At 36.4% G+C, this 14,637-nt stretch overlaps 1 protein-coding gene across 16 annotated transcripts in view; it reads left to right on the top strand.

Annotated features, from left to right (window-relative positions):
• Positions 1 to 14,637, top strand: part of ULK4 (unc-51 like kinase 4) — a 727,378-nt gene that overhangs the window by 194,537 nt on the left and 518,204 nt on the right. For all 16 annotated transcript variants that reach the window (XM_054550402.2, XM_054550404.2, XM_054550405.2 and 13 more), the window contains 1 exon segment: positions 14,340 to 14,467. In XM_054550402.2, the coding sequence (XP_054406377.2) occupies positions 14,340 to 14,467 (128 nt within the window).

The following is a 14,637-nucleotide window of genomic DNA, read 5'->3' on the forward strand; positions in this document are numbered from 1 at the left end:
AATGGCTTGACTTAGGATTTTTTTGATTTACAGTGAGTTTATTGGGATGTAACCTTATTGTAAGTTGAAAAGCATCTGTATATCAAGAAGAAATACAGTAACAGACCTCACTATCACTTATTATTGGTCATTTCTGTGTTTTCAAATTATGTCTATTGCTGTTTGAAACTTTTGTGCCTGGAAAGTTTTTTTCTTTCTTTATATACTTAAGTTATATTTTATTTTTCTATTGCTGTGTAACAAACCACCCAAAATGTTATGATTTAGACAAGGACAATAGGTTATTTTGCTCACAAATCTGTAATTTGAGCAAGGTTGTGTTAGCTGGGGTGGGAATATCCTTTCCAGATGGCTCGTTCATATGACTGGCAAGTTGGTACAAGCTGTTTGCTGAGAACTCAGCTGAGGCTGTAGGTTGGGAGCCTCAGTTGCATTGTATGTGGACCTCTACAGGCTGCTTGGGCTTCCTCACAGCATGGTGGCTGAGTTCCAAGAGTGACTGTTTCAGGAGTACAAGGTAGAATCTACATGACCATGTCAAACCTAGCCTTGGAGGTAATGTAGCATCACTTCTACCACTTTTCTTTTCCCCATATACTTCATTAGTGTTTGTCATGAAAGAAGCAGGTTAGTCCAGATATTGTATAGATGGAGTATTTACTACAATTATGATTTACTTAACAAATCTCTTGTTTTTAGATGTTAAAATAGTTTCATGTTTGTCTTATAAACCAGTGGTCTCCACGCTTTTTGGCACCAGGGACCAATTTCGTGAAAGGCAGTTTTTTCCAGCAGACCAGAGCTGGGGAGGTGGTTTTGGGATGAAACTGTTCCAACTCAGAAGATCATCAGGCATTACATTCTTATAAGGAGTGTGCAACCTAGATCCCTCGCATGTGCAGTTCACAATAGGGTTCACACTCCTATGAGAATCTGATGGCTCCACTGATCTGACAGGAGGTGGAGCTCAGGTGATAATGCTAGCTGGCACCTGCTGTGCAGGTGGGTTCCTAACAGGCCAATACTGGTCTGTGGCCTGGGGGCTGGGGACTCCTGCAATAAACAGTGTTACTGTGAGTATTCTTGTACATAAGCTCATTTGTTCATCCCTTTGAGATAAGTTTCTTGAGACGTAACAGCTGTGTCAGAAGAAAATAACCTTTTTAAGGCTTTTGAGAAAAAACATCTCACTTTCCTACCAGCTGTAGGAAAGGCTGAATACATAGTTTCCTACCAGCTGTATGTAAGATTTATCTGTTTACCTATGACCATTCCAACACTGGCTGCCATCCATTTTCATCTTTGCTAGTCTACTTTGCAATAAAGTGAATTCTTTTTTTTTGCATGGCTCAATTATGAATATTATTTGCACAGTCATACATATGGAATATCATATTAACTTGTAATTGAGGGAGAAATGCGTATTTGGGAGGCAAGGAGCAGGAAAGAAACAGGTATAAATAGATAAGACACATAGCTAAATTCAGATTAATTGAACTTGGTGAACAAAAATTGGGAAGTAGAAGTGTGGGGAGCAGATGGCTGTTTTTATAAACATTGTAGAATTTTTTTTATTAAAAAAGCAAAAAGTATTTTAATACATAATAAAAATCGAATTCAGATAAATTCAGTGTCTGTCTCTGGATCATGTAAGAAATGGATGATTTTTCTTTTGTGTCTAATTTTCAGTATTTTGCAGAGTTTTTGTGACTTACATGAATACATTTTTGTGAAGAAAATTAACAGGCTTCAACTTTTTAAACAACTGTGTTTTACTTATCCGGACAAAAAGGATGTCTTTAAATCATTCACTAAACAAAATAATTTACAGTATTAATAATATCCTTATCCACATGCTAATGAGTATAAGAAAATAATGTATGTATGGTGACAAATCCTTTTTTTAAACCATTGAAACAACATAAATATGGAAATGAACATATTTCACAGTTAGCCAAGCATACTGCATTTACATCTTAGCTTGGAACTATACAAAAACTTCCAGTAGCTCTTTCAGTTTTCAAAACACCATTAAGGGATGTGAGGGCAATCTGGTTGTGACATCTGTCGCTTCATTGATCACCAGGGTTCATTCAGCTGATCTGACTGGCTAGGTAGATGTCCCCTTCCTCCCTCGTGGCTCCATGTGTGTCCCAACCAAAGCCCTGTGATTGATCAGGTCCTTCCTTGATTGAGGAGGACCATACTTTGGTCAAGGGTACACAGGTAGCTATATGCTCCCTTGCTAGAACCTCCAAACATGCTCTTAAAACACCATTAAGATTAAGAAAATTTAAAGACAAAACAATGAAAGTCTAACCAGCTTTGACATCATCCATATTTACCTCCCCTGTCTTTTACCAATGCATAAACTCACATTTTTACTTAGTCATATTCTGTGGATACCTGTGTAATCTGGTTGTGCTTTTTCCTAGAAGAAGCCTTGCTAGTTGTGGGATTGGTATGAGGTGAAAGTCTCCCCAGGAGGGGAAGGTATCAAAAATGTTTTGGTTTCCTGAGGCTTCTGTTTCCTCATCTATAAAATAAATCCAATAATACCTTCCTTAAAGGAGTAATTGAAATAATAAATTTAAATCACCTACCACAGTGCCTGACTTAGAGTAAGCATGTAGTAGTTATTTTTCCTTCCCTCATCACCCTTTCATATTTTTAAATGGATTTTTTTTTTTTTTTTTTTTTTGAGACTGAGTCTCGCTCTGACGCCCAGGCTGGAGTGCAGTGGTGTGATTTTGGCTTACTGCAACCTCTGCCTCCCAAGTTCAAGCAATTCTCTGCCTCAGCTTGTCGAATAGCTGGGATTACAGGTTCCTGCCACCACACCTGGCTAATTTTTGTATTTTTATTAGAGATGGGGTTTCACCATCTTGGCCAGGCTGGTCTTGAACTCCTGACCTTGTGATCCACCCGCTTTGGCCTCCCAAAGTGCTGGGATTACAGGCATGAGCCACCACGCCTGGCCTAAATGGATTCTTATTCTTACAAACTTTGTGTATCTTTGACTACTCACTTAAACAACCATGTTTTAATTTGCTTATTGGTGGTAGAGTCCTTTTATCCGTTGTTTCTTGTTCATATCATTTTTTTGTTTTACTGGAGTGTTCATACATACTTTTTAATTGATAAATGTTATTTATGATAAAGATAGTGATTCTTTGTAATACATTTTCCAAGATAATATATTCATTTTGAAAGATATATAGTATTATAAGATTGCTTCCTCCACTCCTTACTTAAATGTTTAATTTGGAGTCTTTCTAGTATAAGGAATAAAGTAAGGATATCATTTAATGAATAGTCTGTCTTTTATCTTTTCTAGAGTCTTAAATATACTTTTCTTTGTTTTCCTCTTTGTGTTGTCTTTTCCACAATGGTTTTCTTTTTTTTTTTTTATCATTATACTTTAAGTTTTAGGGTACATGTGCACAACGTGCAGGTTTGTTACATATGTATACATGTGCCATGTTGGTGTGCTGCACCCGTTAACTCGTCATTTACATTAGATATATCTCCTAATGCTCCCCCACCCCACGACAGGCCCCATTGTGTGATGTTCCTCACCCTGTGTCCAAGTGTTCTCATTGTTCAGTTCCCACCTATGAGTGAGAACATGCGGTGTTTTTTATGGCTGCATAGTATTCCATGGTGTATATGTGCCACATTTTCTTAATCCAGTCTATCATTGATGGACATTTGGGTTGGTTCCAAGTCTTTGCTATTGTGAATAGCGCCTTGATAAACATACGTGTGCATGTGTTTTTATAGCAGCATGATTTATAATCCTTTGGGTATATACCCAGTAATGGGATGGCTGGGTCAAATGGTATTTCTAGTTCTAGATCCCTGAGGAATCGCCACACTGACTTCCACAATGGTTGAACTAGTTTACAGTCCCACCAACAGTGTAAAAGTGTTCCTATTTCTCCACATCCTCTCCAGCACCTGCACAATAGTTTTCATAAATAAATACTTCTCGCAGATTTATGCTTTATGATATTTTTATTTATTTGGACAAAAGCCTTCAGTCCTTACCTTAGGGCCATGAGAAGTGTTATTGTAATTATCTCCACTTTATTTTAAAGTTGAAGAAACTGAATCATAGCAGTTATTCTGTTAAGAAATGTGGCATTTGAAGTCAGGTCTTCCTGACTCCAAAGTTCAAATTCTTTGCCAGCATATTATACCGCCACTCCATTTATTCAAGTGCACTATTATCACTCAATAAAAATCTTTAGTTTTCTTTGTCTAAGTCCTACATTTCTCTTTTAAGTTTTTTGTTTTCTTTGTAGAGTCAGGGTCTTGCTGTGTTGCCCAGGATAGTCTCGAGCAATCCTCCTGCTTTGGCCTGCCAAAGTGCTTGGATTACAGGTGTGAGCCACCATACCTGACCCACTTTTTTTTTGTATGGTTTGTATTTTTGTTGCTGTTTATTAATGAGATTTCAAAAGTTATATTGTAATTATAGTAGAAACTATGGCGTCTTCAATCTTTATGGTTATCTAGTTACTTTACTAGGCATCCCAAAAAGAAAAAGCACCAATTGTGTTTTTACCATGTTTCTGAACTTGAATTCGTAAGTGCTAAATCTGTTTTTAAGAAAATGTTTGTTTTAATATAAAGTTTAATAAAATGCATTTAAATATACATAAACATTTTTAAAGCATAGCTAAATCACTTGTAAGATTATATTTTCTTTAAATTTATACACTTTTTCATTTTCTCAGTTTATTGTTTATATCAAAGTCTTATGTTTTGCTTCTTGTCAGGGAGATTTAAATAGGTGTCCTTCTTTGCCATGGATACTTTGAAAACTTCTCATGGATTAGAATAAGAAATGTATTATCCTTTGGGTAGCACAAAACTTTGGGTAGCTTTCAAGTGAGTAACAGTAGACTTTTAGAAAGTTTCTTCTGAATTGACTGCCATGTGTATTTGTTAATATTTGCTCTATGCTCAGAATTAAACATTTAAATAAACTGAAAAAGACAATAATAAATGTTGGTTAGTCTGTGAAACAACTGCAGCTTTCATATATTGATGGACAGTAAATTGGTACAACCACTTTGGAAAGCCATTTGACAGTCTCTAATAAAGCTAGGTAGATGCTTACCTCTTATTGGAGCAATCCTCCTGGCAGGTGTATACCCAAAAGAAGTGAATGCACATGTTCACAAAAAGACATTACAAGAATGTCCATAGCAGCTTTGCTCATAGTAGACCCAAACTCTAAACAACCCAAATGTCCAGGAGTAGAATGGATATGTAAATGTTTCTCTAGTCACACAATGGAATATTATATGACAATAAAATACCAACTACTACTATAGCTAACATACACAGCTTTCACTCCATTATATGGAAGCCAGCAATGGTAATTGCCCTCTTTTCATTTCTTTTCTTGTATATCTTTGCTATCTCCCCTTTTTTCTTGATTATTTTAGCTGGTAAGTTATCTATTTTGTTCATATTTTTCAAAGATCCAGGATTTTGATTTATTACTTTCCTTAAAAATATTTTTTCCCACCTCATTGATTTCTGCTCACACCTTTCTTGCTTCATTTTGGTGTACTTTGTTGTTCATGTTTCAGCTTTTTATGTTGGAGATTTAATTCAGGTATTTTTATTCTTTTATTATGGGTATTTATATTCTTTTATATAATTATGGGTTACATATTTTTTCATTTCTACTTTTATCCTATCCTATATGTAGTTGATAGGATTTGCCTCTGTGTCCCCACCTAAATCTCATCTTGAATTGTAACCCCACGTGTGGAGGGAAGGACCTGGTGGTGGGAGGCGATTGGATCATGGGGGCTGTTTCCCCCATGCTGTTCTTGTGATAGTGAGTGAGTTCTTACAAGAGCTGATGGTTTTAAAGTGCGGCACTTCCGGCCAGACACAGTGGCTCACGCCTGTAGTCCCAGCACTTTGGGAGGCTGAGGCAGGTGGATCATAAGGTCAGGAGATCGAGACAATCCTGGCTAACAGTGAAACCCTGTTTCTACTAAAAATACACACAAAAAATTAGCGGGGCATGGTGGCAGGCACCTGAAGTCCCAGCTACTGGGGAGGCTGAGGCAGGAGAATGGCGTGAACCCGGGAGGCGGAGCTTGCAGTGAGCCGATATCGCGCCACTGCACTCCAGCCTGGGTGACAGAGCGAGACTCTGTCTCAAAAAAAAAAAAGTGCGACACTTCCTGCCTCTCTTGCTCTCTCTCCTGTCACCGTGTAAGACATGCTTTGCTTCTCCTTCATCTTCTACCATGACTGTAAGTTGCCTGAGGCCTCCCTAGCCATGTGGAACTGTGAGTTAATCAAACCTCTTTCCTTTATATATTACCCAGTCTCAGGTGGTATCTTAATAGCAGTGTGAGAATAGGCTAATACAATAGTGTTTTTACTGTTAGCTTTTTATTTTATTTACTTAGTTTCTTATTTTTTAAACTTAAAAAACCATTTTAAATTCTTTTGGATAGATAGAGCTAAAAATTAAAACAGTTGAACTCATGGAAATAAAGAATAGAATGATGGTTACCAGGAGCTGGGAAGGGTATTGGAAGGGAGAGTGGGGGTGGTTAATGGGCACAAAAATATAGTTAGCTAGAATGAATAAGACCTAGTATTCTAAGTTCTGCAATTTTGGTTTGTATTTTCTCTTAACGTTTGTTTAATACAGAGTTAAAAAAATTTGCAGGTAAAAGGGCCTTTTGGATTATTTATGTTTTAATTAATTTCTAGTTTTGTTTGTTTCCCTGAGACAGGGTCTCATTCTGTTTTCCAGGCTGGAGTGCAGTGATGTGATCATAGCTCACTGTAGCCTCGACCTCCTGGGCTCAAGTGATCCACCCACCTCAGCCATCTAAGTAGCTAGGACTACAGGCATGTGCCATCATGCCTGGCTAATTATTATTATTATTATTTTTAAGTAGAGAAGAGGTCTTGCTGTGTTGCCCAGGCTGGTCTGGAACTCCTGAGCTCAAGCAATTCTCCTGCCTCAGTCTCCCATAGTGCTGGGATTACAGGTTTGAGCCAACATGCCAGCCCAATTTCTAGTTTTATTGCATTGTAATCATACAAATTATTTTTACTTTGTGGAGTATATTAATATTTTTTCATGATCTGTTATATGATCAATTTAAAGGAACATTCTATGTTAAGTAAAATATACATGTTCCATTATTTGAATATAAAATTTGATATCTACCCATAATATCTAATCTATGTTATTTAGGTCTTCTATATCCTCACTTATTTTTGTTCTTTTGAAAGTCTCAGACTGATAGTAGTGTGATAAAATATTTTATTGCTTCTTGTATCCTATGTAGTTTTCACATTAGAAAGGTGGTTGCTATACTGTTTAAGGCATAACACTCATTACTATAATCATTGCTGTTATACATTGTTGTGAATGGTATATAATATATACATATATGTATAATAAATCTAATATGTGTATATACATATACATATACACATATGTACGATAATATATAACATAATAAATAACATAGTATATATTTTATGTATATACTATATATACTATATTATTTTTTAATTTTAAAATTTATGTATAATGAAATTTACCTTTAATGAAATTTAGTTCTGTGGAGACTCAGTTCTATGAGGTTTAATATATGCATAAACTCTTGTTACCACCACCAGAAAGATACAGAACAATTCCAGTTTCCCAAAGAATAACCTTGTGCTGCTTTTTTCTTAGGCAAACCACCCTCCATCCCAGTCCCTGGCAATCATGGATGTCTTCCCTGCCACTATAGCTTTATCTTTTCCAGAATGTCATATAAATGGAATCATACTGCATATAATCTTTGCAGCTGGTTTCTTTCAGTTAATACAGTGCAGTTGAGATTCATCCATGTCACTGCATGTATCAGTAGTTCATTACTGCTGAGTACTGTATCATTATGTGGATGTACCACAGTTTATTTTTTCATGTACACATTGAAGGACATGTGCACTGTTTTCTGTTTTTGCCTGCAGATTAAATATCCCTTATCCAAAATGCTTGAGACCAGAAGTGTTTCAGATTTCAGTGTTTTTTGGATCTTGTAATATTTGTATATACATAATGAGATATCTTGGGGATGGGACCCAAGTCTAAGCACAATATTTATGTTTCGCATACACCTTGTATAAAATAAGGCCAAGGTAATTTCATACAATATTTTAAATATTTTCAGTGCATGAAACAAAGTTTGTATTAAGTACTTACGTGTGGAATTTTCCACTTGCATCATGTCAGTGCTCAAAAAGTTTTGGATTTGGGAGCATTACAGATTTCAGATTTTTGGATTTGGGATACTTAATCTATATTGTAACTAAATATTGCTATTTTTGTGTACAATTTTTGTGTACAAGGTTTTCTGTGAACTTAAGTTTTTATTTCATTAGAATACTTAGGATGGTTGAGGCATATATGATAGGTATGTATTGAACATTTTAATGAAACTGCCAAACTGTTTTCCAGGATTCCTGTGCCATTTCTGCATTCCCACTAGCAATGTATGAAAAACTTCAGTTGCTCTACATACTCACCGTTTTTCATGCTAGTCATTCTAATAAGTTCATAGTTATATCTCAGTATAATTTTAATTTGCACTACTGTAATGATTATGATATTGAGCATCCTTGCGTCTGTTCGACAGATATATATTTCTTTGGTGAAATGTCTGTTTAAATATTTTGTTCATTAAAATTTTTTTCTTAATTTTGAGTTTTGAGAGTTCTTTATATATTCTGGGTACAAATATTTTCTGTCAGTATGTGGCTTGTCTTTTCTTACAGTGTTCTTCACAGGGGAGAAATTTTAATTTTGGTGAAGTTTACTTATATTCAGTTGTATAATACATTTTGGGTTAATTTTTGCATATGGAGTGAGGAATGAGTGTAAGTTAACATTTTTGCATGTGGATGTTCAGGTGTTTCAGCATCATTTTGTTATATGATTATCCTTTTCTCAATGTTGCCTTTGCACCTTTATCATAAACTAATGGACTATATTTCTAAACTCTAGTTTGTTTCCTTGTTCTATGTGTGTACATTTTGTCCATACTACATTGTTTTGATTACCATAGTTTTTTGTGTGTCTTAAAATTATTGTGCAATTCTTGCATATCCCCCCAAAATTGTTTTGCATATTCTAGTTTTTATTTACCTTTCCATAGAAAGTTTAAACTTAGTTTACATCCACAAAATACCCTGTTGGGATTTTGATTGAAGTTGCATTAAGTCTATAGGTCAATTTGGGGAGAATTGACGACTAATTTGAGTCTTACTACATGAACATGGAATGTCTCTTCATTATTTATATGTTTAAAAAGTTTTCTTTCATCACTATTTTAGAATTTTTAATGTACAGATTCTGTAGATGTTTTGTTAGGGTTAAAGCAATACTTCTTTATTGTTGTTATTGTTGGAGCTATTGAGAAATGGTACTTTAAAAGGGATTTATTTTCCAATTGTTCATTATTGGTATATTGAAATATACCAGATTTTGCCAAACTCACTTATAGGAGATTTTTTTGTAAATTCCTTGGGATTTTTTACATAGATAATCATGTCATCTGCAAATATTTCTTTCATTCAAATCTAAATGTCTTTTATTTTTCTTCTTATACTGGCTATAGCTTTCAGTAAAATACTGAATCATGGGTGAAGAGAATGAACATCCTTGCTTTCTTCCCAGTTTCTGGGGAAACACCTAGTCTTTCATCATTAAGTATGATGTTAGCTGTAGGTTTTTTGTTTTCTACTTGCTTTGTTTCAGATTGAGGAGATCTCTTTTATTCCTAGGTTACTGAGAGTTTTTATCATGAATGGATGTTGAATTTTGTAAAATGGTTTTTTATTAGTAATTGATATGGCTATGTGGTTTGTCTTGTTTCATCAATTAATTATGATGAATTACACCTTTTTTTTTTTTAATTGAGATGTCACTCTGTCGCCCAGGCTGGAGTGCAGTGGCGTGATCTCGGCTCACTGCAAGCTCGGCCTCCTGGGCTCATGCCATTGTCCTGCCTCAGCCTCCCAAGTAGCTGGGACTACAGGCACCCGCCACTGCGCCCAGCTAATTTTTTGTATTTTTAGTAGAGCCGGGGTTTCACTGTGGTCTCGATCTCCTGATCTCATGATCCGCCCGCCTTGGCCTCCCAAAGTGCTGGGATTACAGGCATGAGCCACCGCACCCGGCCACTTACTGTTTTTCAAATGTTGAATCAGCCCTGGATTCCTGGGATAAACCTCACTTGGTCATCATGTTTTATTCTTTTAATATATTCTGGATCAACATGCTTATATATTGTTGAGGAGTTTTTGCATCTGTGTTCCTAAGGTATACTGTCTATACGTCTTTGTCTTGTATAACTAAGTGACTTGGACCTTTTTGATGTCTATAAATGCTTATTTAATGATAGTTCCTTCAAATTGAGCTGTTACAGTACAGTTTGCCTCTCCCTCAATATTGCTTTGTTTTGTTTTTTTGGTTGAGTGGTATCTTAGTATGTTTGGGCTGCTATAACAAGGTACCTTAGACCGGGTAATTTATAAATAATGGAAATTTATTGCTCACCGTTCTGGAGGCCGGGAAGTCCAAAATCAAGGCACTAGCAGCTTTGCTGTCTATCGTGGCCCCATTTGTCATACAAAGTGTCTTCTTTGTGTCCTTACATGTTGGAAGGGGTAAATAAACTCACTCAGGCCTCTTTTATAAGGGTACTAACCTCATTCATGAGGGATAGTCCTTATGACCTAATTACCTCCAAAAGGCTCCACCTCTTAACACTATTACATTGGGGATTAAGTTTAACATATGAATGGGGGCAGGCAAAAACATTCAGACCATAGCAGGTAAAATCAGAGCATTTCAGCATAGTGCCTCACGCCTGTGATCTCAGCACTTTGGGAGACCAAGGCAGACGGATCATGTGGTCAGGAGATCAAGACCATCTTGGCTAACACGGTGAAAATCTGTCTCTACTAAAAATACAAAAAATTAGCCGGGCATGGTGGCACGCGCCTGTAGTCCCAGCTACTCAGGAGGCTGAGGCAGGAGAATCACTTGAACCCAGGAAGGGGAGGTTGCAGTGAGCCGAGATCACGCCACTGCACTCCAGCCTGGGCAATAGAGCGAGACTCTTAACTTTTTTTTTTTTTTTTTTGAGAGAGTCTCGCTCTGTCACCCATGCTGGAGTGCAGTGGCGCGATATCGGCTCACTGAAAGCTCCGCCTCCCGGGTTCATGCCATTTTCCTGCCTCAGCCTCCCAAGTAGCTGGGACTACAGGCACTCGCCACCATGCCCGGCTAATTTTTTGTATTTTTAGTAGAGACGGGGTTTCGCCGTGTTAGCCAGGATGGTCTTGATCTCCTGACCACGTGATCTGCCTGCCTCGGCCTCCCAAAGTGCTGGGATTACAGGCGTGAGCCACCGTGCCTGGCCAAAAAGAGTTTTTATCAGCTGAAATGTTTTTGATTTTCATTTTTCGTTTTCTTTATATGAAATAGGTTTATATGGATAGCTTTATATGAAACTTGCCTCCTATCTTCTGTATTTTTTGAAATACCTTAAATTATCCTTGGTTAATGTGATATTCCGCATGGAAGAGATCAGAGGTTTCAGTTGTTTCTAGGACTCTTACTTTCTTAGTTCTTTAGTTCTTTTCTTAGTTATTGATATTTATATATCAAGAAAATCACCCTTTATTAAAAAAATGTGCTGCAAATATATTCTCTAGTCTATGTGTTTTTTTCTTTATAGTGTTCTATTTCTATGTGGCATTTAACATTTTTTGTATTTACATTTCTCACGCTTATTTTGTTCTTTCTAATAAATTATTTACGAACATTTTCTCCAGTCTGAGATTGAAATATGTATATATGTATGTATATGTGTTTGTATTCCTACCTCCCATGGCCTCTTCTAGATCTTTGAATCGTTTTGTGTTTATTTTTTAAATCTTAGAGTTGTTTGGTGTTTATTTTGAAGTAGGACATGAGACAGGCTCCAACATGCATATGTAATCGGTCTGTTAATTTTGTGTAGATCAATATCTAGTGGACCTCTCTTCATTTACATCACTTTGTGTTTCAGATTACATTCAGGTGCTTCATATAATCTGTCAGTTTTTTCTCCTGAGTTTTCTCTGGGGGCCTCTGACCAGCTTCCGTACAGATAGGCTGTCTGGTGGGAAGGCTGTCACCTTGGAATCATCCTGAGATTCCCTTTGCCGCTTTCCTTTGTTCAATATTCTCATCTTCCTTTTTTTACTTCCTCATGGTGAGTGTGGAGGGTATTCAGTGGAGTTGATGGTATGATACATGATTTTGGGAAGATAATGAAAAGCCAGACCATGAAGAACCTCATATGCCATAATGAGTTTTAGCCTCTTTTTAATGGTTGTGTAACTATTGAGAATATTTTATAGGGGAGTTACGTTTGCTCTTACAGAGGATTCACTGTGGCTAAAGTTTGTAGAATAGATAGAATAAAGGAAAATTAGATAAAGCCTATTGTAGTAATTCAGGAAAGATATAATGGTGCACAGAAATAAGACAGTCATAGTGGGGGTGTCATTTTCACAGAGCTTGGGGTTAATTGGGCGTGGGAGAAAGGAAAGAAGGGTCAAGGATGGTACTCAGACTGCTGAGTTTGGCTAGTAGATTGATCCTCAGAGTACTCATGTTTAGAGTAGGCACTGAGTTTAATTTTGGACATACAGTGTGAATGATTGCAATAGATCCTTTGCCCACATTCACCAAACGTCAACAGTTTGCTATGTTTACTTTATAGTTTATCTCTCTCTCTGTCTTTATCTCTTTCACTTTGTGTGCACGTGTGTGTGCATGTGTCTGTGTTTTCTGACCCATTTGAGAAGTTTGTGGACATGATGCTCTTCTAATTCTAATTACTTCATTGAATGTTTCCTTGAAACAAGCTGTGAATTTCAAAATCAAGAAACTAACATTGATTCAGTATTGTTAGCTAATCTACAGACCTTATTCAGATTTTGCCAATTGTCCCGATAGTGTTCTTTATGGGAACAAAACTTCCAGATCTTGAATTGCAGTCAGTTATCATGCCTTTTTAATCTCTTATAATCCGGAAGAGTTTTTCAGTCTATGATTGCTGGAAATTTTAATGGCTTTGGAATTATGTGTGTATATGTTGGGGGTGGTGTTGATATGGGAAACAGACTTGTGATGGTGGTCCTTAGACCACAGAGTATAAATTAGAATCAGGAATGGACTCTGGGGAGATGGATTTTCTACTGTCTAGTTGCTGGAAAGGTAGAAAACAGATCTGCTACTCAAGGATGACTGCATTGGTTTGTTTTTTTTACCTGAGATGAATAATTTGGCTTTGATAATTTGGTTCAGGAAGTAGGAGAGACTGATGCTTAGATATGTTTTTATCCTTAAGTAGCATAGAATTTACATGGCATATACATGACTATGTAAATTCTTCCTACCTGGAAACATAGCACCGAATAGAAAAGGATTGGAGTGTGGCCAAAAAAAATGAGCTTCTTATATCTGTCTTGGGCACACAGTGTTACTGTTAGGTGCTGGCCTCTCTTAAGCTCTCTTGGGAACTTATATATTCCTGTTCTCTGTAGCCATCTTGCTGATATTATGATTCCGTATTTCTGACTACTTAACATTCGTTAACCATGTGTGTCTGTTTTCTGTTTGCATATTTACAGAAATTATTTATAGGCTGTCTTTTAAAAGGGAAAGTAGCGCTATTCCTTGTCAATACTTAGTCCTCTGTGTTGAATTATACCTTTAAAGAGTGTTATAGGAGTATATGTTTCTTTGTGTTATGTATTGAGTATTGTCTTTATTTTGTCTGTTAAGCCCTCAGATGTGTGGACTAGAGGTATGATCTCTCTATATGCAGCTCTTCTCAGAGATTTATATCTACATGTAGTTGTGACTGACAGTTGTATTATTTGCTGCCACATTTCCAGTTGTGTGATTGAGTAGTTAACAGGCAGGCTTTGTCATTCAACTGGCCTGGATTTTATCCAACTCTGAATTTGGGTAAATTGCATAATTTTTCAATATTCATTTTTCTCTTTAAAGCGGGGCAATATTGTCAACTTTTTATGACTAACTTTCAGATTTAAATGAGATAATATTAAAATTTAGTTATGGGATCTGGCACAAATTGAGAATGCAAAAACAGTAGTTATTATTTTACTTCCTGCCATCTGCTTGATTATTATAGTCTGTTCACTCTAAGAATTGAGACTGCACTGTTTTTTTATGTTCTCTCAAAAAATTTTTTAAATGTCTTCTACAGGATTTTGTCTCCACAATTATCCGTTTACTTGAAAGCCCCTCAACATACATTAGAGCAAAAGCCTTCCTGGTTCTTCTATATATTTTGATTTATAACCGTGAGATGTTGCTGCTCAGTTGCCAAGCAAGGTAAGATTTTCTCTGATGGTTTCATCAATAACTTCAATTTAGTGCCTGTTGTATTAGTAGTTGTAGGGCATTTCTTGGCCTCTGTGTATCTGGTATTTTTTTAAGAGTTTTTCCAGAGGTTTAATATTTCACTTGTAATCTCAGCTTGGAAGTACTGAGGACCCAGAGAA

Source organism: Pongo abelii, chromosome 2 (assembly GCF_028885655.2).
Source record: "Pongo abelii isolate AG06213 chromosome 2, NHGRI_mPonAbe1-v2.0_pri, whole genome shotgun sequence".
In the NCBI taxonomy this organism is placed as follows: domain Eukaryota; kingdom Metazoa; phylum Chordata; class Mammalia; order Primates; family Hominidae; genus Pongo; species Pongo abelii.